The 23660-nt window shown below is 48.0% G+C and overlaps 11 protein-coding genes across 11 annotated transcripts; 6 read left to right on the forward strand and 5 right to left on the reverse strand.

The window, feature by feature from the left end:
• Nucleotides 1–413: 413 nt before the first annotated feature.
• N7516_010823 (putative glucan 1,4-alpha-glucosidase) lies at nt 414–2511 on the forward strand (the record flags this gene model as incomplete). Its single annotated transcript, XM_057223541.1, has 5 exons — nt 414–645; nt 697–983; nt 1030–1126; nt 1175–1812; nt 1867–2511. The coding sequence occupies 5 exons, from the start codon at nt 414–416 to the stop codon at nt 2509–2511; spliced, it is 1899 nt and encodes a 632-aa protein (XP_057070762.1).
• Nucleotides 2512–3216: 705 nt separating this feature from the next.
• Nucleotides 3217–5150, reverse strand: N7516_010824 (uncharacterized protein; the record flags this gene model as incomplete). The annotated part of the gene is made up of 7 exons (XM_057223542.1): nt 3217–3284; nt 3336–3441; nt 3492–4326; nt 4379–4597; nt 4649–4731; nt 4785–4921; nt 4970–5150. The coding sequence occupies 7 exons, from the start codon at nt 5148–5150 to the stop codon at nt 3217–3219; spliced, it is 1629 nt and encodes a 542-aa protein (XP_057070763.1).
• Nucleotides 5151–6801: 1651 nt separating this feature from the next.
• On the forward strand, nt 6802–8743 carry N7516_010825 (sulfatase family protein; the record flags this gene model as incomplete). Its single annotated transcript, XM_057223543.1, has 4 exons — nt 6802–7575; nt 7652–8138; nt 8205–8326; nt 8438–8743. The coding sequence occupies 4 exons, from the start codon at nt 6802–6804 to the stop codon at nt 8741–8743; spliced, it is 1689 nt and encodes a 562-aa protein (XP_057070764.1).
• A 489-nt stretch (nt 8744–9232) lies between these two features.
• Nucleotides 9233–10964, forward strand: N7516_010826 (uncharacterized protein; the record flags this gene model as incomplete). Its single annotated transcript, XM_057223544.1, has 6 exons — nt 9233–9360; nt 9420–9757; nt 9806–9976; nt 10040–10436; nt 10491–10643; nt 10694–10964. 6 exons carry the CDS (start codon nt 9233–9235, stop codon nt 10962–10964), a joined length of 1458 nt encoding a protein of 485 aa, XP_057070765.1.
• A 688-nt stretch (nt 10965–11652) lies between these two features.
• On the forward strand, nt 11653–12812 carry N7516_010827 (NAD(P)-dependent alcohol dehydrogenase; the record flags this gene model as incomplete). Its single annotated transcript, XM_057223545.1, has 2 exons — nt 11653–11829; nt 11907–12812. 2 exons carry the CDS (start codon nt 11653–11655, stop codon nt 12810–12812), a joined length of 1083 nt encoding a protein of 360 aa, XP_057070766.1.
• Nucleotides 12813–13500: 688 nt separating this feature from the next.
• N7516_010828 (uncharacterized protein) lies at nt 13501–15922 on the forward strand (the record flags this gene model as incomplete). The annotated part of the gene is made up of 3 exons (XM_057223546.1): nt 13501–14067; nt 14166–15355; nt 15532–15922. 3 exons carry the CDS (start codon nt 13501–13503, stop codon nt 15920–15922), a joined length of 2148 nt encoding a protein of 715 aa, XP_057070767.1.
• Nucleotides 15923–16656: 734 nt separating this feature from the next.
• Nucleotides 16657–16875, reverse strand: N7516_010829 (uncharacterized protein; the record flags this gene model as incomplete). Its single annotated transcript, XM_057223547.1, has 1 exon — nt 16657–16875. The coding sequence occupies one exon, from the start codon at nt 16873–16875 to the stop codon at nt 16657–16659; it is 219 nt and encodes a 72-aa protein (XP_057070768.1).
• A 464-nt stretch (nt 16876–17339) lies between these two features.
• N7516_010830 (uncharacterized protein) lies at nt 17340–18425 on the reverse strand (the record flags this gene model as incomplete). Its single annotated transcript, XM_057223548.1, has 2 exons — nt 17340–17451; nt 17545–18425. The coding sequence occupies 2 exons, from the start codon at nt 18423–18425 to the stop codon at nt 17340–17342; spliced, it is 993 nt and encodes a 330-aa protein (XP_057070769.1).
• A 646-nt stretch (nt 18426–19071) lies between these two features.
• On the forward strand, nt 19072–20223 carry N7516_010831 (CorA family magnesium transporter; the record flags this gene model as incomplete). The annotated part of the gene is made up of 1 exon (XM_057223549.1): nt 19072–20223. The coding sequence occupies one exon, from the start codon at nt 19072–19074 to the stop codon at nt 20221–20223; it is 1152 nt and encodes a 383-aa protein (XP_057070770.1).
• A 299-nt stretch (nt 20224–20522) lies between these two features.
• On the reverse strand, nt 20523–20951 carry N7516_010832 (alpha/beta hydrolase; the record flags this gene model as incomplete). The annotated part of the gene is made up of 1 exon (XM_057223550.1): nt 20523–20951. One exon carries the CDS (start codon nt 20949–20951, stop codon nt 20523–20525), a length of 429 nt encoding a protein of 142 aa, XP_057070771.1.
• An 844-nt stretch (nt 20952–21795) lies between these two features.
• N7516_010833 (glycoside hydrolase family 72 protein) lies at nt 21796–23606 on the reverse strand (the record flags this gene model as incomplete). The annotated part of the gene is made up of 5 exons (XM_057223551.1): nt 21796–22502; nt 22559–23302; nt 23353–23378; nt 23434–23471; nt 23532–23606. 5 exons carry the CDS (start codon nt 23604–23606, stop codon nt 21796–21798), a joined length of 1590 nt encoding a protein of 529 aa, XP_057070772.1.
• Between the last annotated feature and the right edge of the window lie 54 nt (nt 23607–23660).

The raw sequence follows: 23660 nt of genomic DNA on the forward strand, positions 1-23660 counted from the left end.
TTCAAAGTTAAATCCAGCTGATGTATTGACAAAGGCCTTACCGAAGGTTGATTTTGAAAGATTAAGAGAGCAACTAGTTACGAAGAAAATTGAGAAGGAAATGACGACAAATTGATGGAATTTGATACTTGGAAATTGTTGATTTTATGTATGATTTTACTATGCAAACCAGATTGATTTTTATGATTTATTTTTGATACTCAGTCTGGGGGGGTGTGTTGAACCCTCAGGCATGCATGCTTGATTGTTTGATACAGACTGAGCCTTCTTTTGTTTGCTATTTGTTGTTTATGTTCAGATGGTTTGCAGGGTATATAAACCCCTGCATAATTAGTTTTAGCAATTAAGAATCTTTCTTCTACTTTTTCCCCCTTAGTAGTAATCTTACATAGATTGCTCATCAGGACCTCATCATGGTTTCTCGTTTTTGTATTGCCCTTTGGGCACTTACTCTTGGCCATGCTGTTGTGGCCGCGCCGCAGATATTGGCCCCTCGTGCGATGGGTACTTTGGATACCTGGTTGGTGTCTGAGAGCGCGGTAGCAAGACAGGGTATCCTGGATAACATCGGCTCGGCTGGTGCCTATGCTGCGAATGCAAAGCCGGGTATTGTAGTCGCGAGCCCCAGCACCTCTGACCCTGATTGTAAGTTATCTCATAGCGATTTATCGAACTCCCAACTAACCGAACCTATAGACTATTATACTTGGAGTCGCGACTCGGCCTTGGTGTTCAAAAATTTGATCGACATGTTCAAGAACGGTGACAGCGCATTGCTAGATGTTATTGAAGAATACATCAGTTCTCAGGCCTATATCCAGACGGTGTCAAATCCATCTGGAGCTCTTTCCGGCGGCAGCGGTTTGGGAGAGCCCAAGTTCAACGCTGATGAGACAGCTTTCACTGGCTCTTGGGGTCGCCCTCAGCGTGATGGACCAGCCTTGCGAGCCACAGCATTGATATCGTTTGGTCAATGGCTTATTGTATGAATTTCGAATCTATTGCCTTTTGCATTGCTAACCCATTTAGGATAATGGGTACACCACCTACGCGACCAACATTGTCTGGCCCGTTGTGCGCAACGACCTCTCCTATGTTGCCCAATACTGGAACCAGACAGGATTTGGTTAGTATACCTCAGACTTTAGTTATGCCCAATGCTAATACCCCACAGATCTCTGGGAGGAGGTTTCTGGCTCATCGTTCTTTACCATCGCGGCTCAGCACCGTGCCTTAGTGGAGGGAAGCACGTTCGCGAGCCAAGTCGGTTCCTCGTGCTCGTACTGTGACTCTCAGGCTCCGCAGGTTCTGTGCTTCCTACAGTCTTTTTGGACTGGATCTTACATTCTGGCCAACTTTGGTGGTGGCCGCTCGGGCAAAGACGCCAACACCCTGCTTGGCAGCATCCACACCTTTGACCCGGAGGCAGGATGCGACGACACCACATTCCAGCCTTGCTCAGCTCGGGCACTCGCAAACCACAAAGCTGTGACTGATTCGTTCCGATCGATCTACTCTGTCAACTCTGGTATTGCTGCAGGCAAGGCTGTTTCTGTTGGTCGATACCCAGAGGACTCATACTACAATGGTAACCCTTGGTACCTGTGCACTTTGGCTGCAGCTGAGCAGTTGTATGATGCGATATACACTTGGAACCGTATCGGTTCTTTGACAATCACCTCTGTCTCTTTGAACTTCTTCAAAGATCTTTACAGCTCCGCTGCGACTGGAACCTACCCCTCGTCCAGTGATACGTACTCTTCAATTGTGAGCGCTGTCAAGGCATATGCGGATGGATATGTTAGCGTTGTGGTATGTTGGATATTGCCATCAATTGCTGATTACCCCAATTAACACTTATCTTAGGAACAATACGCCCCATCTACTGGCTCTTTGTCCGAGCAATTCTCCAGGTCAGATGGCTCGCAACTCTCAGCTCGTGACCTGACTTGGTCCTACGCAGCCCTGCTTACCGCCAATGAGCGTCGGAATGCCATCGTTCCCGCACCGTGGGGTGAGACATCTGCCAGCAGTGTCCCTGGACAATGTCAATATACTTCGGCTATTGGTACTTTTAGCTCTGCGACAAACACAGCTTGGCCTGCCACCTTGACTAGCGGATCAGGCAGTGTAACCACCACCAAGACAACTACCACGACCAAAACTACCTCGACGACAACATCATGCACAACTCCGACCGCCGTTGCAGTGACATTCAAGGTGATCGCCACTACTACATATGGAGAAAGAATTAAGCTTGCTGGATCTATCTCTCAGCTTGGCTCTTGGTCCACAAGCAGAGCTATTGCACTCAGCGCATCCTCATACACTACGAGCAATCATCTGTGGTTTGTGACTGTGACATTTCCAGTGGATACTAGCTTCACCTACAAGTATATTCGGGTAGCGAGTGATGGTACCACTACGTGGGAGGGGGACCCTAACTTGTCGTACACTGTCCACACCACATGCGGTACCACAGCTGTCACCATTAGTGATACCTGGAGGTAATAATGTACAGGAAAGGGTTCAAAATCAGTTAGAACTGGAAGTTTGGGATACCTCCGTCCCGGATTGTGGTTTGGTTATTATATTATTGTATAATAGCATCATGATAATGGATATTATCTACGATCTTTCCAACTACAACTATCGCGTGAATTGTGAGGCATCGGTCCTTTGATGGAGCGGTCATTGTATGCCACAATATCTACAGCATATATATTTAGCCAGGTCATCTCTTAGTATGTGTTTCGTTACTATCTTCCATCTTTTTATAACTATGGTACTAGATTCCACATGGAATAGAATATCCCGCTGATTGATGCGTATCTTCTGGCAAAGTCCTGGTACCTATATAAAACCACACGTATTTCACTGAATGTTCAGACCCCTGATTGCTAGGGCCGACCATCAATAATTAGTTAATCGGGTCTTCTTTACTTTATATTAATAACTAGGTGTCTCTGGAATAAGAGTCAAGTTACCTTTGGCATCTCCTCATATATTGGTTACACCCTTGGTCAAAAGGTAGACATGCCCTACCATGAAGTAATGGCACTTATGATAGTCAGAATAGTGCCCTCTCGTGGTGCGTTTCCTAACTGGGACAATATGGCAGATGGGTGAATGTCTACCTCTCTCCACCAAGAAGGAGGGACGATCCTTATTGACAAGATCTTAGCAATCGGCAGGTCGGGAATCGATAGACGAACACTAGATTTGATGGCGCGCAATAAACAACCCGCCGAATGACGCCAAAAGCGAACAACCAAGGGAAACAACTGCAGAACGTTAGGGGAATGTACCCAATATAACCGAAGCCATGAACTCACGATATGTATGTCTAAGTCCCGAGATATAACAAGCCACTACAATCTCCCGCAGCTGGCCAGTTAGGTGCGCGATATAATTCGTATCGGCCATCGCACGTTGAATAACCTAGAGCAATTAGAAGCAAGACCAAAGATCCACAACAAGGAAGTACTAACCTCCTCAGAGCCAGGCCCGTGGACATTTAGCCTCAGCTGCCGCTGGAACTCCATCCCCAGAACGGAGTTGGATGTAGTCACACCAGCCGTCATGGAGAATCCCACAATAAGCATATATCCTGCCGTTGCCATGGCGATTTCCTCAGCCGGCAGCATAGCAGACATGGCGATAAACGAGGATGCCCCTGCAATTCCCGTCCCAAGTCCGCCAGGGAGGATAAATAGCGACTGCCAGAAGCCGCTGTGTCCATCCCAGCGGAGGTAGAGAAGGAGGTAGGAAATACCGGCAACTAGGCCCGCGAGGACGAGGAGCATTTTGAATTGACCTGTGTGCCGGATGAATATTCCTGCTAGCAGTCCGCCAAGAGTATTTCCTACCACTGCTGGAATGAGATGCACGCCCGCTGCTGTCGTTGATGCCCGCTGAGTTACTTGGAAGTACAGTGGAACGGAGAACATTAGTCCCAGTTGTGCGGTGATCTGGAGTGCACCGATTATGTATGCTATTGCGACGTTTGTGCGTCGCAGAATGCGGAGGTTGAAGATCGGTTCGCGGGCAACGTAGGCTTCCACGAGCACGAAGGCGATGAGGAGTGATACTCCGCCGCTTGCTAGGAGGACTGTCCACCATGAGCTCCATGGGAAGGACTTCCCGCCTTGGTCGAGGAGTGTGGTCATGGCGATAATGGATGATCCTAGCAGTGCCGTTCCAAGGAAATCAACTTTGGCGAGTTTGCTTCCCTTGGAGGTTGGTTGTGGTCTCTCACTGACGTTCAGTTTCACAATTACGAGAGCCGCAGCCAGTGCGAGGAATGGAGCTTGTAGGATGAACAACCTAGGAATTTGGTTAGAAGTTACATTCAGCTCTCAAAAAAATAGAGACTTGCCATCTCCATCCAATAGTATCGCTCAGCCAACCACCCAGAGGACCTCCAAGACTACGTCCAAGTGTCATGGCGATATTCACGTAAGCTCTCCAAGTAGCGACCTCGCGCTTGGGCACGATATCTGTGATAATAATGGAGCTGATGGTCATGATTCCTGCACCACCCATTCCACTGATTGCGCGTCCAAAAGTCACCACCCACATGTGTGTTCCGAGGCCACTATATAGGGTCAGATTTGGATTTCGGCCATTGAGTTAGGAGTTTCCCTACCTCATTATACAGCCCACTGCGAATAACAAATACGAGATGAGCAACATTGGCTTGCGACCAGAGATATCACTCAATTTTCCATACTGAACGACAATTAGAACTTGACATATCTCCGGTATGGATTGTCCTCGCTCACCATTGGTTGTGCAGCACAAAGACCCAACGTATAGCCCGTTGAGAGCCAACTAGCATCGCGTAGACGATTAAACTCGGAGGATATGCGGCCTGCTGCCGCCATGACAAGTGTCGCATCGGCATTAGAAATAAATTCACCTATACTCGATTAGATCTCCAGTCTCTGTGTGATGTCAATTTTCCTACCAAGCAGCAGCACCGCGATAATTGTTCCAACACCCGTCAACGGCTTGAGATTAGGCTCTATATCGGGTCGCTGGAGTAATGGACTCTCTTCGTCTTGGGCATGGCCATTCGCATCGATGCCTTGGGTCCCGAGGATACCTGGTGGTACCGGCTCAACCGTGTCACTTTCTATATTGGCCATGTTGTAAATTAAAGAGTCGAACTGGAAAAGTATATACAGAGGAAATTCTGGACCAGTGATAAATATTATTCGAAGCAGCTTTGGAAACTAAGTTGTGCTCATTGGAGTTATAAAGCACGCCATATAGTTATACAAAAGATCCACTGTTATACTTGGTTTTGATATTCGCTACAAGAATAGTCTTAGGCCTAGTTACTTGCACGGTTTTTAATTGTCGATTTAATCGTCTTTTTGAAGTCTTCTATTCATATTTCTAGATATGTTGTTGGTCCAGATATCCCTGTATAAGTATAAGTTCACATCTTCCCCTGGGCATATAGTTCCCAATTGGGTTTAGCCTGTTTTAGAAGCCGGAAGGTCCCGTTCGCAGGGTGGAGCGGTACTTTGCGTCGAGGGACACGCCAGTAGACCCATTTTCTGGAGGAGAGTGGGTGGTTATCAAGGCGAGTTCGAAGTGAGGATTGGTGGTGGAGAGCCAGAGTGGTGTGCATTCTAGGAGTATGCAAGTGCGTTGATAGAGAACGCGTAGAAAGTTCACCTAGGCAAAGAAACATCTTGTAACATCAACGAAACCCATGAAGCATTAACCAATTAATTTAATATAAACTAAAAAATGATTGAATACAAATCACGGATTTTATCGCCAATGGTATTGTTTTGGACTGCTACAGCTTCCAATTAAGAAACGTAAGCGTGTGCTAACAGGTATATATATATGGTAAATACTTATATGGCACCTAGATAGCCGACCGGTATGGTAAATAGTATGCTGTAGGAAAAAAGAATATCAATGAAAATATCGGCAATTGTACTCCGTGGACTCCGGTCTTCGATTCGGATGAATTTATTCTTGTAACCAAGTTATGCTCATTGTGATAATAAAGCACGCCATCCAGGGGATTGATAGACCCCGTTTGGTTGTAAATTCTGTACCGCCTTCCTAAACGGGTGCGACAACTGGATTCTGCCATATATTCTGCCAGTGCAGAGTTTTCTGCCATTTTTTCTGCGACCACTATAGGAATTCTGATCATACAAATTTAACGTGCATTTGTATACTGATATAGGTTGAATATGCTTCTTATATAGGTCCCCGCGCGCGGTTTCCACGTCCTCCACCCTGTCCTCGGCCTACACTGCTGTTAGGTACTAGGTTGACATAAAAGCGGTGTAAAATATCGAAGGCGGTGATGACCGCGGTAGGCAGAATCTCGTGCTTTACCTGATTAGGGAGGCGGTAACTAAATTATCTTGGCAAGGGGCGTTCTATCAAACTTAAAATATTAAGACGGCACAACATAACTACCGAGGTACACCCTGGACTAGAAGTGAGAAGAGTAGAAGTAAGAATAAACTCTTTGATGTATAGTCTACCTAATACTTGTACTCCGTACAGTTATACAGACCACTTTATAGTAAAGACAGACAACATACAACATACAACATACAACATAGTTGGATGTTCTGATCTTTCTAGGAGTAATCTCCACTCCGCCATTAAAGCCATCTATGGCATCATCTCCATCTCCACATTTCACTCTTTGCTGAGAACTTCATTTGAGTTAACTAGTTAACTAGCTAGTTACTTTGTACTCCGTACTTTCAAGTTATTTTCTATGGAGGTAATTTCTCACATTTCAACCACCTCATAATGAGATTAATCGCTGCCCTTGCCGCCCTCATCGTCGCCGAAGGGGTGACTGCCCTCGATCTCCAATCCATACTCAAACACAGCGAAACACAATCGCGTAAGCCAAATATCCTCTTTGTGATAACCGACGATCAAGACCTTCAACTCGACTCCATATCCTACACTCCCCTAATCTCAAAACACGTCCGCGACCAGGGCACCTTTTTCCGTAACCATTTTGTCACAACAGCCATATGTTGCCCGTCGCGTGTGAGTTTATGGACCGGTCGCCAGGCACATAACACAAATGTAACCGATGTTCACCCACCCTATGGCGGATATCCTAAATTCGTCGAACGCGGGTTCAACGATGATTTCCTCCCACTTTGGCTGCAAGGGGCGGGATATGATACGTATTACACCGGCAAAATGTTCAACGCACATACCGTGGACAACTACCACAGCCCGCACATCAATGGATTTAACGGATCCGATTTCCTTCTCGACCCTTATACTTATTCTTACTTCAATTCGACTTACCAACGAAACCATGAACCACCTATCAGCCATGAGGGTGAACATACTATCGATGTGATTACGGGAAAAGCACTAGGTTTCCTCGATGACGCATTGGCCGGCGAGAGGCCCTTCTTCCTGGCTGTGTCGCCCGTCGCGCCGCACTCGAATATCGATCCAGGCAAGGCTTACATGTCCGCGCCCATCCCCCTCAAACGACACGAGCATTTGTTCCAGGATGTGAGGGTGCCTCGCACAGCAAATTTCAATCCGGACCAGGTAAGCGCAGCCTTGGTTGAAATGAGTGTGTTTGTGATGGCCCATTTTGACTGATGTTTTTTTTTTTTATACGCAGCCAAGTGGAGTTAGTTGGATTCGCGATCTGCCCATGCAAAACCAATCGGTAGTCAACTATAACGATCACTTTTATCGTTCCCGTCTACGTGCCCTACAGGGTGTTGATGAATTGGTGGATGGGCTTGTCACCCGACTGGAGGAGAGTGGCCAGCTAGATAATACTTATATTATCTATACCTCGGATAATGGGTTCCATATTGGCCAACACAGACTCCTGCCTGGGAAGACTTGCGGGTTTGAGGAGGATGTTCGCGTTCCCTTATTCATTCGTGGACCTGGGGTTGCGAAGGGAAATGTGCAGGACGCGGTAACTACTCATGTGGACTTAGCGCCGACCCTTTTCCATCTTGCGGGTATTCCCGCGAGGGACGATTTCGATGGGACTGCAATTCCCGTAACACCTGAGTTTGGTGGTGAACGGCATGAACATGTTACAGTAGAATATTGGGGTTCTGCTGTTGTGGAAGGCGCTTATAGCGGTATTGGTAAGTCCAGGCAGAATTCATCATGGTCATTATGGAATGCGATACGTGATACTAATTCCAAGACAGGCCCCGGAGGCTCAACTATAATCCCGAACAACACCTACAAATCCATCCGCTTACTCGGAGAAGGATATAATCTATACTACTCGGTCTGGTGCAACAATGAACATGAACTGTACGATCTGTCGGTGAGTAAATCGTACCTCGGTTCGTTATCATACCAACGACTAATCCCTTTACAAGACCGACCCGTATCAGATGAATAATCTATACCCGACCATACGCCTGACCACCCCCAGGGGCATATCAATGAGCCGCACATTCTCGGTCGCACCTTGGATCAGGCTATCAATCGCCTCGACGCTCTTTTGATGGTTCTCAAGTCTTGCCAGGGTGCGACTTGCATCCGGCCTTGGGATGTCCTCCAACCGGTAGACCCTGTTAGTACCCTACAAGATGCTCTGCATGAGGAGTATGATGGGTTCTATGGTGCACAACCTCAGGTCTCATTTGACTGGTGCGATGCGGGATACATCGTTGAAGCTGAGGGTCCGCAACTGCCGTTGACTAGTCGACATGGCGTGTCTTGGGATGTGTGGGTGTAATGAAATACATTTGGTTCTAGATTGTAAATAGTGATGAAAATTGGATATACTCAAGTTCATCCAGTAATTCAGTATTTAGTTTGTAAATTATGTAGGCAACGTATGCAGTAGCAACCTTGGAAGTATGAGCATCCGAAACAACCTAGCTATAGCCAAAGTCAAAGGAAACGCTTGTCAAATAGAAAGAAAGGATTATTTGCATAATCTCCATATGATATATCAGAGACTGATACCAAATTCCAAATGCTCGGCAAATTCCATCGTCAGATTCACTGTGATTGCGCCATATCTCCCTGTTTCGCGACATCAAAGAGAAAGAAAAAAAAACGGATTGGCGCGCATTCTAGATGACCTTTAGCTGATTTCTAGCGGATTAGCCTACGCAGTCCAGTCTATAAGAGTGGGCGATTATCCGGTGTCGTGAATTCACCAATCTAGGGGTTATCTCAGCATACTTGTTTTGTTTATTTCTTTCCTCTAAATCGCAAGATGGCAGACCAAGACAGCTTCGATGAGAAACACAAAATCAGCCACCAGGTCATCGACTCACCTTCGACTGAGCCTGATCATGGTATCGTCAAAGACTGGGATAGCGAAGAGTCGGCCGTTCGACGAAAGTATGTACAGTCCTCAGAGCGCATCGACTATAAACAGATCACTAACAAACTCCACTCAGAATCGACTTCATACTCATTCCTATTCTTGCTGTCGCCTTCTTCGCCTTACAAATGGATCGCGGGAATATTAGCGCCGTTTTGACATCAAGTATCACAAAAGATCTCAATATAACAACGAACCAAATTAATATCGGATCACAACTACTCTCCGCTGGTATTGTTCTATCGGAGATCCCATCGAACATTATTATGCAGCGCATTGGGCCTCGCATCTGGTTGTCAGGTCAATTGTTCGCTTGGGGTTTGGTTGCGACCTTCCAGGCCTTTGTTACCTCCTTCCCCGCGTACCTGGTTACGAGGATTTTGTTGGGATTGTGTGAGGGTGGTTTTATACCCGGTATGGCAATCTAGATCTACGCTTGGATCATCGACTAACAATCCGTAGGTGCTTTATACTACCTCTCTACCTGGTATAAGAAGGACGAGACTAGTCTTCGCACGAGTCTCTTCTTCTATGGGCAGATGTTCGCATCGGCTACATCGAGCCTAATATCTGCTGGTCTGCTCCAGCTGAATGGCACCCATGGCATGGAGGGATGGAGATGGATCTTCCTCGGTAAGTGTGGATCAAGATTATATATGTTTCTGCCGGCTCGAGCTCGTCTAACGAACATTCTAGTTGAGGGCTTAATCACCCTGTTCATCGCAACAGTATTCACTCTCCTCGTGCCTCCATCTGCGGGAGACGGGCGTCCATTGATCGCCTTCGGCCGCTGGAGCTACTTCACTGAGCGCGAGTCGCACATCATCCGCAACCGCGTTCTGCTAGATGACCCTCGCAAAGCCAAAGGCCATATCCAAATTTCTGGCTCTGATATCTGGAAGACCGTCAAACAACCCTGCATCCTGCAACACGTTTTTGTGACTTTGGTCTCCATGACCGGCTTCACGGGTTTGACTCAATACACACCCAGCATGATCAAAGGGCTGGGATTCGGTGCCGTCAAGGCGAATGCCTTGGCTTCGGTTCCGGTCTATTGTGGGATGGTCTGGCTGATAGTGCTGTCCTATGCTGCGTGAGTGCTTTCTATGACCAATATAACAATCAAACAGATTCTAACTCCTGGCAGTGATAAAACAAGACACCGTGGACCGTTCGTGCTCTTGGCGATCACTTGGAACGTGATTTCCTACGCTTGTCTTCGTACAAGTAGCCCCCATGCTTCGCCCTGGCACCGGTATGGAGTTATTGCCATTGCTAATATCTCCTATTGCAGCATGCAGTAAGCTCCCTGCCCCAAGTATCTATAACCCGCTCTGACCCAAACACTAGCATCTTAAATGTCGGATGGCTGTCATTCTACTGCCTCACACCCCAGGAACGAAGCGTTTCCATGGCGTTGGTCGTCATGGCTGCTAACTGTGCTGGTATCGCTGGCTCGCAGATTTTCCGAACATCCGATGCCCCGAAATACTTGCATGGTCTTACTGCCATCTGTTCTATTGCTGGTGCCTCATGGGTGCTCGCTTTAGTGCTTGATGTTCAATATTATTTCCACCGGCAAAAAGCGGTTCCTTCGGATAATGTGGAGGGGAAAGCTTGACGATATTGCCGATAGATGGTCATGGACGATGATGGATGGATTATTTACATATATGAATAATCATGAAGATTCCCCACTAACATACCTCATCAAATCAAAAGCATTTCCATTCTTAAGTCAATTGATCCTGGCCAATGTAAGAACAAGCTTGTCAAAAGCCGGCATAAACAAGGGGCTTGGCGTTCTTTAAGTCCGTAGGTCCGTGGATTACAAGCAGTAAGCATCTTAAATCCTGAGTACACCTGGGCATATAGTTACCTATTACCTACAACATAGATATGTACATTTGTACATATCTATGTAAGTTGATGTTTATATTTCGGACATACACCTGATATCCATCAACAGTATCACATATTCCCCCTAAGCGATTCCTGACCTACTTAGTTATTCGCCTCCAAAAGAAATTTCTTCGGACATAACTTAGATTAAGACCGTGATTACAATCCACTCAATGGCCATCCACTCCACCATAATCCACTTCGCGGGTCAAGTGGACCTTTTCTTCACTTCGATGATCATGTCGCCACAAATCGAACCCCGTAAGAACCCTCCGGGACGGAGCTCGATCTCTCCGCGTAGGTGGTTTTAAAGGAAATGAAGGACCCTGTAGGAATCGCTGGTAGATCACATCCATTGAATTGAATCCCAATTTTATACATCTTTATACATCTTTATACATTCCATTATGTCTTCCACCGATTACAAGTTCGAAGGCTGGGTAGGCCTCGGCCCCGAAGCTGCCGAGGGAAAGATGGTCTGGCAGGAATTTGAACCTAAGCCCTGGGAGGAGACCGATATCGATATCAAGGTCACTCACTGTGGTATCTGTGGCTCGGATTTGCACACTCTGCGCAGTGGATGGGTAGGACATCATCACTCTTGAACAAACAAGTTCTGAATTGAATCACGTTGCTAATTACCATCTTTCTGCTTCCACAGGGACCCACCAACTATCCTTGCTGTGTTGGCCACGAGGTCGTCGGAACTGCTGTCCGCGTCGGATCCCAGGCTAAAGGAGATATTAAGATCGGTGACCGTGTCGGTGTCGGTGCGCAGAGTGGCTCATGCCTGAATAAGGATGGCGACTGTGAATCTTGTGCCTCGGGTCTCGAACAGCACTGCAGTAAAATGGTCGGCACGTACAACGGTACCTATGCCAACGGTGGCAAGTCGTACGGCGGTTACTCTACATACAACCGCTCTCCCTCGCACTTCGTGATTAAGATCCCCGATGCTATCTCCTCTGCCGATGCTGCGCCTATGCTCTGCGGTGGTATTACTACCTATTCGCCTCTTAAGAGGAACGGCTGCGGTCCCGGTAAGACTGTCGGTGTCATCGGCGTTGGTGGTCTCGGCCACTTTGCTATTTTGTTCGCCAAGGCGCTCGGTGCTGACCGCGTCGTCGCCATCTCCCGCAAGTCTGATAAGAAGGAGGATGCACTGAAGCTCGGTGCGGATGATTTCATCGCTACGGGTGAAGATGAAGACTGGGCTACCCGCCACGCTAGCTCACTTGACTTGATCATCTCTACTGCCTCCTCTTCTAAGATGCCTATTGTCCAGTACTGTGGACTTCTGCGTGTCCGTGGTACCTTCATTCAGCTCGGTGCCCCCGAGGATGGCGCTCTTGAGATCCCAGCTTTCGTGCTCATCATAAAGAGTCTCAAGCTCGGCGGCTCTTTGATCGGTAGCCCTGATGAGATTCGGGAGATGTTGGAGTTGGCTGCTGTCCAGGGTGTCAAGCCTTGGATCCAGGAGCGCCCAATGAAGGATGCCAACCAGGCCATCGTTGATATGGACAATGGTGATGCTCGTTACCGCTATGTTCTCACGAACGAGCAGTAAATCGATCAATTATGAATGAGTGATGAGTATGTGAGAGTTTAGTTCAAGTGATGGGCGTTCAATGTATAGAAGCAGTTAAATAGGAGTTAGAACGCAATTAGACGTTTTGTATATATTCCCTTGACAGAATGTCAATCAGTAGAAACTCATAAATTTGTCTGTTTGCTGCCCAGGTGCCATTCCTCGCGATGTCATCGCTTAATAATTTGTTTGAACTCCCGAGGTAATCAAGGCTGCTTTCTCGAAGCAATTACTTTTCCTTCATACTCTCACGGCTTGCTGGAAAATGTTGCCGGAGGTGAATTTTCCACTAATCTTCCTTTCATCTCGCCTTCATGTATTTGTGGCTATCCGTCCTCATTTCCAGGTCCAACAAAGATCACATACATTCAAGCATTTCCAACAGATCATAATCCCAGTCGACAAAATCAACACCTTTAAAAATGGGCTTCGAATATGGTTGTATGATGGGAATAGCTTCAATATGCGGTGTAACAAGGCAGTATAAATTCAGGCAGCATCAGGCATCAATATCATTACAAACCACATCCGACTAACTATACGCCTGCGTCAACCTAGCAGCTCCAGTCATCTTTCTTCTAACAAACTCCAATATGATTCCAATAAAAAGCCACCATCTCCCCCTCACATGACGAGTCGAGCAACTATCTCGTCCCTTTTTGAAAAAATGCCCTTATCAGAACCCCGCCAGATCAAGAAACCGCGATTATCACTCAGTTGCATCGTCTGTCGACGACGCAAGGTTCGCTGCGGTCGCGAACATCCAGAATGTGCCAATTGTGTGCGCATGAAAGAGAATTGTGTCTACAGGGCCATTGTCCGGGATGAGTCCACCGGGCGTGTACGACCTGTATCGGCCCAAGGCGGAGACCCTAGAGATTCTACAGATGCTCACCTTGACCTCCCTTGGCCGCATTCGGGCCGACACGCCAATCCGCCATATCCCGGGAAACATTCCAGACCTCCTTCCCGTCCTTCCCCACATCGACAAGAACCATATCAGACAGTTCCAACAGTTCGTTCATGGGAAGAGGCTCTCCAACTCCCCCGTTATGGTGATGTGAGCGTTCCTCAGATTGGTGGTAGCTCGACAACCCGGGAGCCTTCCACTGTGCCATCAACAAACTACTTCCCGTTCCTCAACGATTCCCTTTGCCGTGATTATTTGAGCATACAACGAGGTGGCCGCGTGAGATACATTGGTCGGACTTTCTGGGGGTTCGTTGCCGGAAAGGTGAGTTTTGACTTGGGGGGAGACAAAAGGAACTGCAAGCTGCGACTACATATATCGCCCGATAAGAGTATAACTGACCTCAATTGATCCTCCCGTAGGAGAGTCTGAGCGATGATTTCTTTGACAAAAACCGACACGCCCACCCCGATCTTCCCCTTCCACATATATCCTCTATGGGCATGTTTAATCTCCTACGGTCGCTACCCACCAAGCCCGTGAGTGATGCCTTACTCGAGACTTTCCTCCTTGCTGTGTGGCCACTTGTGCCACTTCTACACCCGCCTTCCCTACAGACAGACTATGACGAGTTCTGGGATTGGTGTCGGAATAGCGAGAGCGCTTTACCGTCAGCTAAACTTCGCGATGATCCTACCTTGATATGCCTTCTCTTTGCAGTCCTCTATTGTGGTGCATCTGCCGCGCCAGCAGTCACCTGGACGCATCCCAACCTGCAGGGCCTACAGAAGGAGACGACAGTGAGCCACCTCAAGTCGGCATATACGACGAGTCTTTCTCTATGTCAGCATCTGGAACATCCAACGTTAAATACACTGGTTTCGACTTTGCTCACGACACCGTTCCTGGACCGGCCATTCGAGCCCATGTGTAGTCTGGTTCATATAAGCACGACGGTGCGCATTGCCCAGACTATGGGTTTACACCGGGAGGGAACATGGTCTGCGTTGAGTCTCACTGATAAAGAAATCCGACGTCGGGTCTGGTGGCACATTGTTTGGCTCGATGTGCAGTCGAGCATCTCCACGGGTCTGACCCCCTGTTGTGGGAATGAGCCCTTGGGGGCCGTGAGCATGGTTGACACTAACCATGATGAGTCCAGCTATATCCCTGCTGGGCGTTCCCCGGACACTGACTCTGTGACTAATGAGCCATCGGTGGCTATGCTATACGCCACCGGACGCTTTCAGACTGCTCGATTACAAGCGAGGATTGTGGCGCACCTACAGAGTGCGCAGGGACCAATCCAGGATGGATTTGGCGAGCTGGCCAGCGACGCCAAGGAGCTTCTACGGAATATCGACTCAATTATCGCGCGCGTTCCTACACAGGGGATTCCCGAAAAGGGGTACATCCCATCGCGTCTGGCTAATGCATGTCCGACCACGCATCCCTCGTTATACAAGGATGATGGAAGCCAGCCGACCGTCTTTGCGGCATGGACGCGAATTATGCTAACATTGATGAAATCGGAAACTTCCATCTTGCTCCAAAAGCCATTTCTGGGACCCCCAGATAGTATGAATGCGCAATCACGCAAGTCATGGACTAGGTATGAATTATTTCGCCCTACGTCTTATCCCTATCCCGCATAACCTACTACATATCCCGCTGCATATCCTCTTCGTATAGCGAATCCTGTCCAGCTTGTGTAATTATCCATTCACATTTGCTTTTCATTGCCATATTGTTATGACATATTTATTAACACGCGATTTGACCGTCCAGCATGGCGCAGCTCTGCGTGGATTATATGAGTATTTACTTGCAGCTGTATCAAGCACCTGCGTTCTCCCCATACGCGTGGTTCTGCTCCAGCCACTACGGGCCTCTCCAATGCGTATTCATCACCCTAGTATACCTTCATTCGTTCCAGGAGTCTGGAGAGACCCCGCTCGCCAGATATTGCGTTGATGAGGTTATACAGCACTGCATGGCCCAGTATCAAGCTCCAGATTCATCCTCCACGAGGATCAGCGCCGGCGATACTGATTCCAATTCGAGCAAGACGCACCTGCCATTGGTCATTCAAATTCTCGCTGACCTTCATGAACGCCTCGACTCATCTCTCGGGGCTGAAGACCAACCCCCGCTTCCATTGGACGTGATCCAGCGTTAGACCCGCTATCCTACGTCGCACCTTGCTACCAAGGCGTCAGAGTTACGCGCGGCACCCCACCAGCCATCCGATGCATTCGCTTCCACGACTCGCACAAACCCAATTTTGAAACCCTATCTATGACTACAGGAGCTCTCCGGTGGTTTCTGGTAAGAGACCAGGCCCGCCCAACAACGTCTTTGTGGACGAGAGTGACTCGGGCTTGGATATGGACTTCCTTGCTACGATTTCGGATCTATGGGCATGGTCCTTGTCATTGGTTCTTGAACTGGACAATCTCCGCACACATCCTGATAATATAACGCTTGATGACCGTGGCCTGCATGAAGGTCTCGATTTCCCCGCCGTAATAGCGCAATGAGACATGATCTTCTGTTTGCATTTCATTTTCTTATCATAAAGAAAAGAATAAATGTGTAGATCATGCTTCCCCTAATTACATGATTTGACCTGGAAGGACCCCACGCGAGCCTGTATCAATCTATCATTATCCCTTTACAGACATAGCTACTGCATAACGAAGCACAAATACTTTTGCGAGAACTCAAATGTACACAGGCGCCTCCAAGCACTCCGGTACGGTCATTTCCTTCCAAGGTTCGCCGTGTAGCTTTCTAATCAGATTCCGCGGACTGACTACCTTGGAACTGCTGCACGGTGTGCGCGCTGTCAGCTTCAATGTCGACTTTAGCCAAAGTATACTATGTATCCCGCCATCGGCCGGATTATGCAAGTCAGTCGGCCTTGTGGCAGCTGTCCTCGGACCCTTCACGCTCGGCCCCACGGCTTGTGGCGTGGCATACTGGCAAAGGATTCCAGAACTCAGCCTGTGCGAACTCTTGGAGAATAGTCTCTGCCCTCGCAGCGGAGCGGGGAGAAGTACTTGTGCTTCGCCATGACCAAGTAGCCCGGCAGGGTAGTCTGCAGACGTTGAACAGCAAGCAAAGTTGCATGGAAGGTGAGCTTACTACACGCGATCCTCGTTCGCCGGGCGACCGGCTCAGACTCCGGATAATGATGCTACACAGGTTCTCCTTCTCTTGGCGACAGCCGGCTTCACGCTATCACAGCGCCGTACGCATTATGACTTCCGCCATGCCATTGTTGCTGATTCCGTTGCAAACGCCATCGCTACCTCGATGATCTCGACAAGGATGTGCCAAATCGGTGGGCCATCAACGACCGAATTGGAACCGAGGTGTCACCCACTTCCTGGCCATCTACATTTCCCATCTATCTGCTATGAGCAACGTTCACTCCCATTTATACATAACATTACAATAGTTGGAAGAGATTCGTGCTAAATACTAAAGCCTTAAGGGATTCTATCTGGATTAGGTAGACAATCGATCAACAACCTCCCAGGAACAATCGATCAACAACCTCTCAGGAACACTCGGAGCACTCTCCGGGTAGTCTATTTGAACTCCGCAGGAAGGGTTGTCAATGTGCCTATCTCGGCAATTGTTTCCTCCCATAGTTTCTTCTGGATCTCCTGACCCACCGGTGACTGGATGAACGCCGTTTTACTGTAGGGGAAGATGCATTAGCTATTGGCAAGAAAAGAAAAAAGAAAAAAGAAAACAACTACTTTGTAGGAAAGGATGCAAGAAATCACTTACTCAGCGATAGTCTTGTCACCTAAGAACTTGCCATGAGACTCGGGGCCTACCACTAACGCACTATGCAGGATGATCCAGACACCCACCTCGACAGGCCGGGCACGGAACGACTTGACAGCATTTACAATCAAGCGCAAGTGCAGGGGGAGAATATCACTCATGCTGGTATTGACCATGCCTGGACACATCATGTTGATGATGACTTTCTTGGGATCCAGCCGCGGCGCCAGACTGTACATGAACAACACGCAAAGTAGCTTCGAGTCCCCATAGCGTTGAAACGGGACAAACGCCTCGTCGTTGTCCATGTGCGCAAGCACATCTTCACCGGGCTTGATAGGAGACTTCTTCTCGAGGCTTGGGGACTCGTGTGCGCGACTGCCAACCCAGCTAATGCGTGCAGGAGAGCCGGTCTTCTCCGCACCGGCCTCGAGATACGGCAGGAGTTCGGCGATCAACAAAACATTGGAGTAGTAATTGACCTGAGTGGTTCGGTCATGGCCGCTCGGGCTGCGTTCCAGTTTCAGCAGACCTATACCCGCATTGAGAATGAGTAGGTGGACCACCGGAATCTCCTCGCGGAGCTGCTTCGTGAAACATTGGACGCTCTCGTAATCATCGACGTCAAGTGCCATGACCTTGATGGTCGGGATAGGATGATGAGTTTGAATGTGACGGTCCTTACGGAGGGAAGCTGCGCAGGCCTCACCCTTGGCGACATTGCGGACGGCGAGAACCACAGTCGAGGTGCGGAGTCGCAGTAACTGTTTGATGGTTTCCAGACCCATTCCGGCGCTGGCACCAGTAACGACGACAGTTTTACCCGTCAGATCAATACCCGTAGGCAAGGGATCGACTTTCGGCTGGAGGATGTTGACCATGATTGGAGTTGGAAGTTGGAAGTCAGTGGATATGGGAGAATTACCGCGGCAGAATTAATAGAAGAGAAGAAGAAGGAATATCGAGGTAATCATACTGAAGTGACTTTTGGTTCCACGAGCTACCCTGACGTTAGTTAGTTGTTTGATTGTTCAGCACTTGGGCATCTTGATGGGTGACTCAGCATTCGGCCGACGCCAACCCCAAAAGGGAAGTTCACCTTGACGAAGACCGAGATGCCCTCGCCCGAATGAACAACACCTGAACATCACCTGAACACCGCCAAAATATCATTCCCGTCTGATATCCAGCACACATTGAATTATCTGGGATTGTATCTTGGACGGTTTACGGCAGATATGTTACATGCCGACATCAACAGCAATTGGAGATCCATATTTGTTGACATTCGCCAGCAATGAAGAAGCCACAGACATGGCCACAGCCGTTAAGCCACACTAGCCCAAATTGGTTCATCGACAATTATTCAGCTCCACAACTCCGTTCATATTTGCCGCAAAGACAATAATATATATAATGCGCCGGCGTGCTGTTAAGAACTTTTTGCCCTTTTTCCGGGGAGAGAGACTATCGAAATATACAAATACACCACAATTCCAATTCCATCACCTTTCCGGCTCTCTCCGCATGAAACAGCCGAACATCCCTAAGAACCCAAGTTATGGCAGACGGGAAATCATCACGCTCCCCAATAAATCACATCATGTCATACAGGAGCCTGACATGAAAAAGGAATCTTCCTTTAATCAAAATGTATTCAAGTTGTCTCTTGCTCTGTCGAAAAGCCGCATAAATGATGCGACGGAGTTGCGCTGCATGATCTTGGGTCTCGATGGCTGTATCAGAAAATCCGAAATTCGAGGAACGAGGGATGACCTGGCTAAACAGTGGGGATTAGATGGTCGGGATCTACGGAACGTGGACCTTGTCTCGGAGGGAATCCCACATTTGTTGATCCGTCCTTCTGTCATATTTATCAGCATGTTCACTCTACGGCTCCTCGTTCGGGCAGATGGAGTGCTTCTTTTCCTTCTCCCGATTGAGGACTGCCACGTGAAGGTGCAGGATGTCTTCATGACAGACCTCCAGGGCAGGCTCCAACACGGTCCTGGATCTGGTATTTTAGCAAAACTCCCATTTGAGCTACGTGTAGTGGATGCAGCGCTTGCCTCTGTGATTGCCACTCTTGAAGCCGAGCATATACTCATCCGCCGAGAAGTCGAAGATAGTTTGCGGGATTCGACAAGAGAAGACGTTGTTTACTCTGTTCTTCGCCGTTTGCAGGATCATAGGAAAAGGGTCGTGGCTATTCAGCAGCGTGCCCGCCAGTTTCGCTCAGCGTTACGGGAAATTCTTGAAAATGATGAAGATATGGCGACCATGTTCTTGACGGATCGGCAGTCAGGTCAACCGCATGAGGTGGAGGATCATCTCCAAGTGGAATATCTCCTGGAGGCATATTACAAAAACACAGATGCAATCGCGGAGTCTGCAAGTGCTTTACTTGGAGACCTGGAGCGCACAATTGAGACTATTCAGTCGATCTTGGCTGTGCGACGAAACCAGATCCTAGTTTTTGAAGCTCAACTAGAGGTCTGTATGCTGGGATTCGCCGTGTCGACTTTTGTAGCGGGCCTGTTTGGAATGAACGTGGTGAACTTTTTTGAAGACAGTACTTGGGCGTTTGTAAGCCTTGTTGGGGCGTGTGTGATCGGAACGGTCACCATTGCGAAATACGGCCTATGGAAACTCAATACATTCCGGAAATTGCGGTTTTAGAGCTTGCTGGTATAGTTGGAGTTATAGAATAATCAATATGAAAAATAGACAATAAACAATAAACAATAAACAAGGGCATTGCCAATAGAGATCAAACGGCACTCAAACTAAGGATGGACGGGGACTCAAAAGTAGCAGTATCAACGACAACTAACTAGGTCAAATGCGAGTTAATCCATTCATATATACTAAGTAATGGCATTTCTCGAAGTAAAATAGGAAACACTCCTTAGGCTATCTGACAGCAAGTCTAGAAGATTCCGTTTCGTATTGACAGCTCTTTAGATATACATGTGTAACTAGATGAACTTGCTCACCTTGATGACCATCCAGGGAAGAAAGTTTCCGCCCAGCATGTCCTTTAACGATTTACCCTTGGGTGTCACAAATGCAGCAATCCACACTACCATGATTACACCGCCTGGAAGACCGACTTTGCACCGCTGCGAGTACCCTAAGCCCTCAACAGCCCCGGCCCCGACCATCCCGCCATATGAATGGTTCACGACTACAATCTGGCGACCAGCTTCTACCATCTCTTTGAGGACGGCATGGGTATGTTCAATATCGGCATGTAGCCCCTTATCTGGACAGAATGCACCCACGGACGGAGTGGAGATAGCTTCGGTTGCAAGTCCACGCTTGTGCATTAGATCCCGCACAACGTCGAATGTGTCTGCTGCATGCCATGCGCCTGGCACAAAGACAAATACTGGGCTCTCAGACATTGTCATCTTGTAACTTAGATTGCAATTGTTTGTGTTTGAGGGGGATATGAGTCCATCTACGTTCAACCAGTGTCTGGGAAATCGGCAAATATCGGTGAAATGACTAAACTGGGTACCTACCTAGGTAGGTAGTGCCTCTGGTGAAATGATTAGCAGTTTCAATGTAACAAGATTCTTCCCGAACCGTTTCGGTTGTTTGGCGGCTGGGATTCGCCCACCCATATACCGCCTTCCCTTATCGCCTATACCGCCTATATCGCCTATATCAAATGAACTGGTGGACCTCATCTATCTTGAGTTCATGTCGTATATCTGGATATTTTGGCGTATTTTTCTAGAATGATGGTATCTAGCCTTTTGTAAACAATCATTAAAAGCCAGAAATTTTTGATTTACAATAGTATTGAAAAAAAAATCCTCTGACTGGCAGAATATTACATAATCTAAGTGGGGCAGGTGCAAATTTGTTACATACAATCTCTGTAATTCTTTTACTAAAATTACGGGCCTCGTCAGCGAATATACGTACAACCTTGGAACTACAGTTATGTAGCTTCGAGGCAACAAGAGGATGGGAATGAATTATGAATAGAAACATGGGAAATTGCCAAGAATAAAGCCGCGGGCAATGGTAACCAAATCACATTGAATCTTAACTATTTTAATAAAATATCCACTTCTTTCAGAAATAATATCAATCTATCAGAGATGCACACAGGGCTATCTACTATCTATGTCGACCATGTCTTGCTCCAAGGCTTAATTTCAAAAGTGTTGCAATAAGAAGGGAAAAGAGACGCGTGGTCCAAATGCGAAGAATATACACGAACCAAGATCAACTCAATTACAGAGCAATCATTCCAACACCTGCCAGGAGCGCAGTGGTAATGTAGGCAGCCATTTGGAAAGAGCCGAAGGATGAGCTGGACTGCAGGCTGATAGCACCGCTGCTAGACGTGGTCGACGAGGCTGTTGAAAAAGCAGAGCTAGAGCCACCGGTGGCAGTATTCTCGGTAGTAATAGTTCCAGTTCCAGCAGTTCCGGCCTCATTCATCTGTGTAAAGCAGGTGCCAGTGGCCTTGGTAACGGCCTTGACAGTCGCAGATCCGGCAAAACTGCAAGCATCAGCAGCACGGTCCTGCTCAACATAGTACTTATTCAGAGCAAAGGCAAGCTGCTGCTTGGTTGTGCACATGCTGTAAGCACCGTACTCGCCGGTGGTAGCATTGGCTGTCAGTCCGCTGCAGTCAGTGTAGCCGCAGACAGTACTGAACAGCTTGGCGTACTTTGTGGAGGCGAGGGATCCGGCGACAACGCAGGCGGAAGCATCATACATGCAGTCACACAGATCGACATCGGCGATAGGAGGTAGAGGGGAGGGTTCGGCGGTCCATCCGGATCCGACGGTAGGGCAGGTCCGCAAGGCAGTATTAGTGGGAGTGTAGGAGGCCTTATTGACACCAGTGGGATTGGCGTTGGCGATCTCGCTGGAATAGTATTTGAAGTCAGGCATGGTGCTGACACTGGTGCTATCGACGATAGAAACCAGACCTGTCACTCTAATCAGTTACCTTCGCCTATATGCGTGAAAGGAATAGTCTTCTTACCGTAGTTGTTGGCCTCCTGGAAGTACATGTACACAATACCACCGGACCAAACCCCCGCCATAGTATCGCCGTACAGAGCCTTCACCTCGGTGAATTCGCGGGGCGTGACCTCGTTGCAACCGTACTCGGCGAAGAAGACAGGGACGGAATAGTTGACGAACTCTTCGGTACGAGCCTGGTATTTGGATTCAGCATAGGTTGAATTACCACACCATGAGTAAATGTTGTATCCCCAGAAGTCAATTGTGTCTTCTGAGTCTCCGCAGTTGAAGTAGTCGGCCATGTCCGCACGGATAGCGGACACATCGGCTGTAGCATATCCAACACCCATAGAGCGGTAGCCCTTTTTCTTGATGTACTTCTTGGTGTCACGAACAGCAGCCTTGACAAAAGCGCTGGCGTCGGAAGTGGCGATGGAGTTGGAAACCTCATTTCCAGCGAAGAAACCAATAGTGTTGTTGTACTGGGCGAGTTCATCGACAACGCTGGTGTATCGGGCAAAGAGATCGGTTTCCCACGAAGGATCGCTCCGATCGATCGATTGATTAGGGTCGGACAAATCGGAGATCACGTAAATACCAGCGGCAGACAAGAGCTTCATACACGCTGAGTGATCAGCAGAAGCATTGATGGCATAGGTACGGATGACATTGGTGTGCAGCTCCGCCAGGATAGGGACATCACGCGCACAAGCGGTGGCATCGGCGAGAGGGTCAGTGTACCCACTGCTACTCGTACTTTCCTCTGTGGAAAGGGTTAGTCGAGATTTTGAATTGATGTCATCAACGACCTACTTTGATAAGCGACTCCACGCATGAAGCTGTTCTTGTTAGTCAGTAAGTTCATAAGATAGTTACCAGCATATCTGGACTTACAACTGAGTGTTATTGCTGGAATAGAAGAACTTGGAGCCCTATTGACAGTCTTAGTAGCGGAATATATCATGATTTCTATACATGGATAGAGGCTGTACCTTGATGACGATGGGATCCAAATCGGCAACAGCAACCCCAGCCAGGGTTGCCAGTGCCACCAAGGAGAGCTTCATGGTCAATATTGGTTTTTCTTTGCGGATATGATACCGCCAGGATTTATAACGAGT

This window comes from Penicillium verrucosum, assembly GCF_028828655.1.
Source record: "Penicillium verrucosum strain IBT 35672 chromosome Unknown utg000004l_segment0_segment0, whole genome shotgun sequence".
Taxonomy (NCBI): Eukaryota; Fungi; Ascomycota; class Eurotiomycetes; order Eurotiales; family Aspergillaceae; genus Penicillium; species Penicillium verrucosum.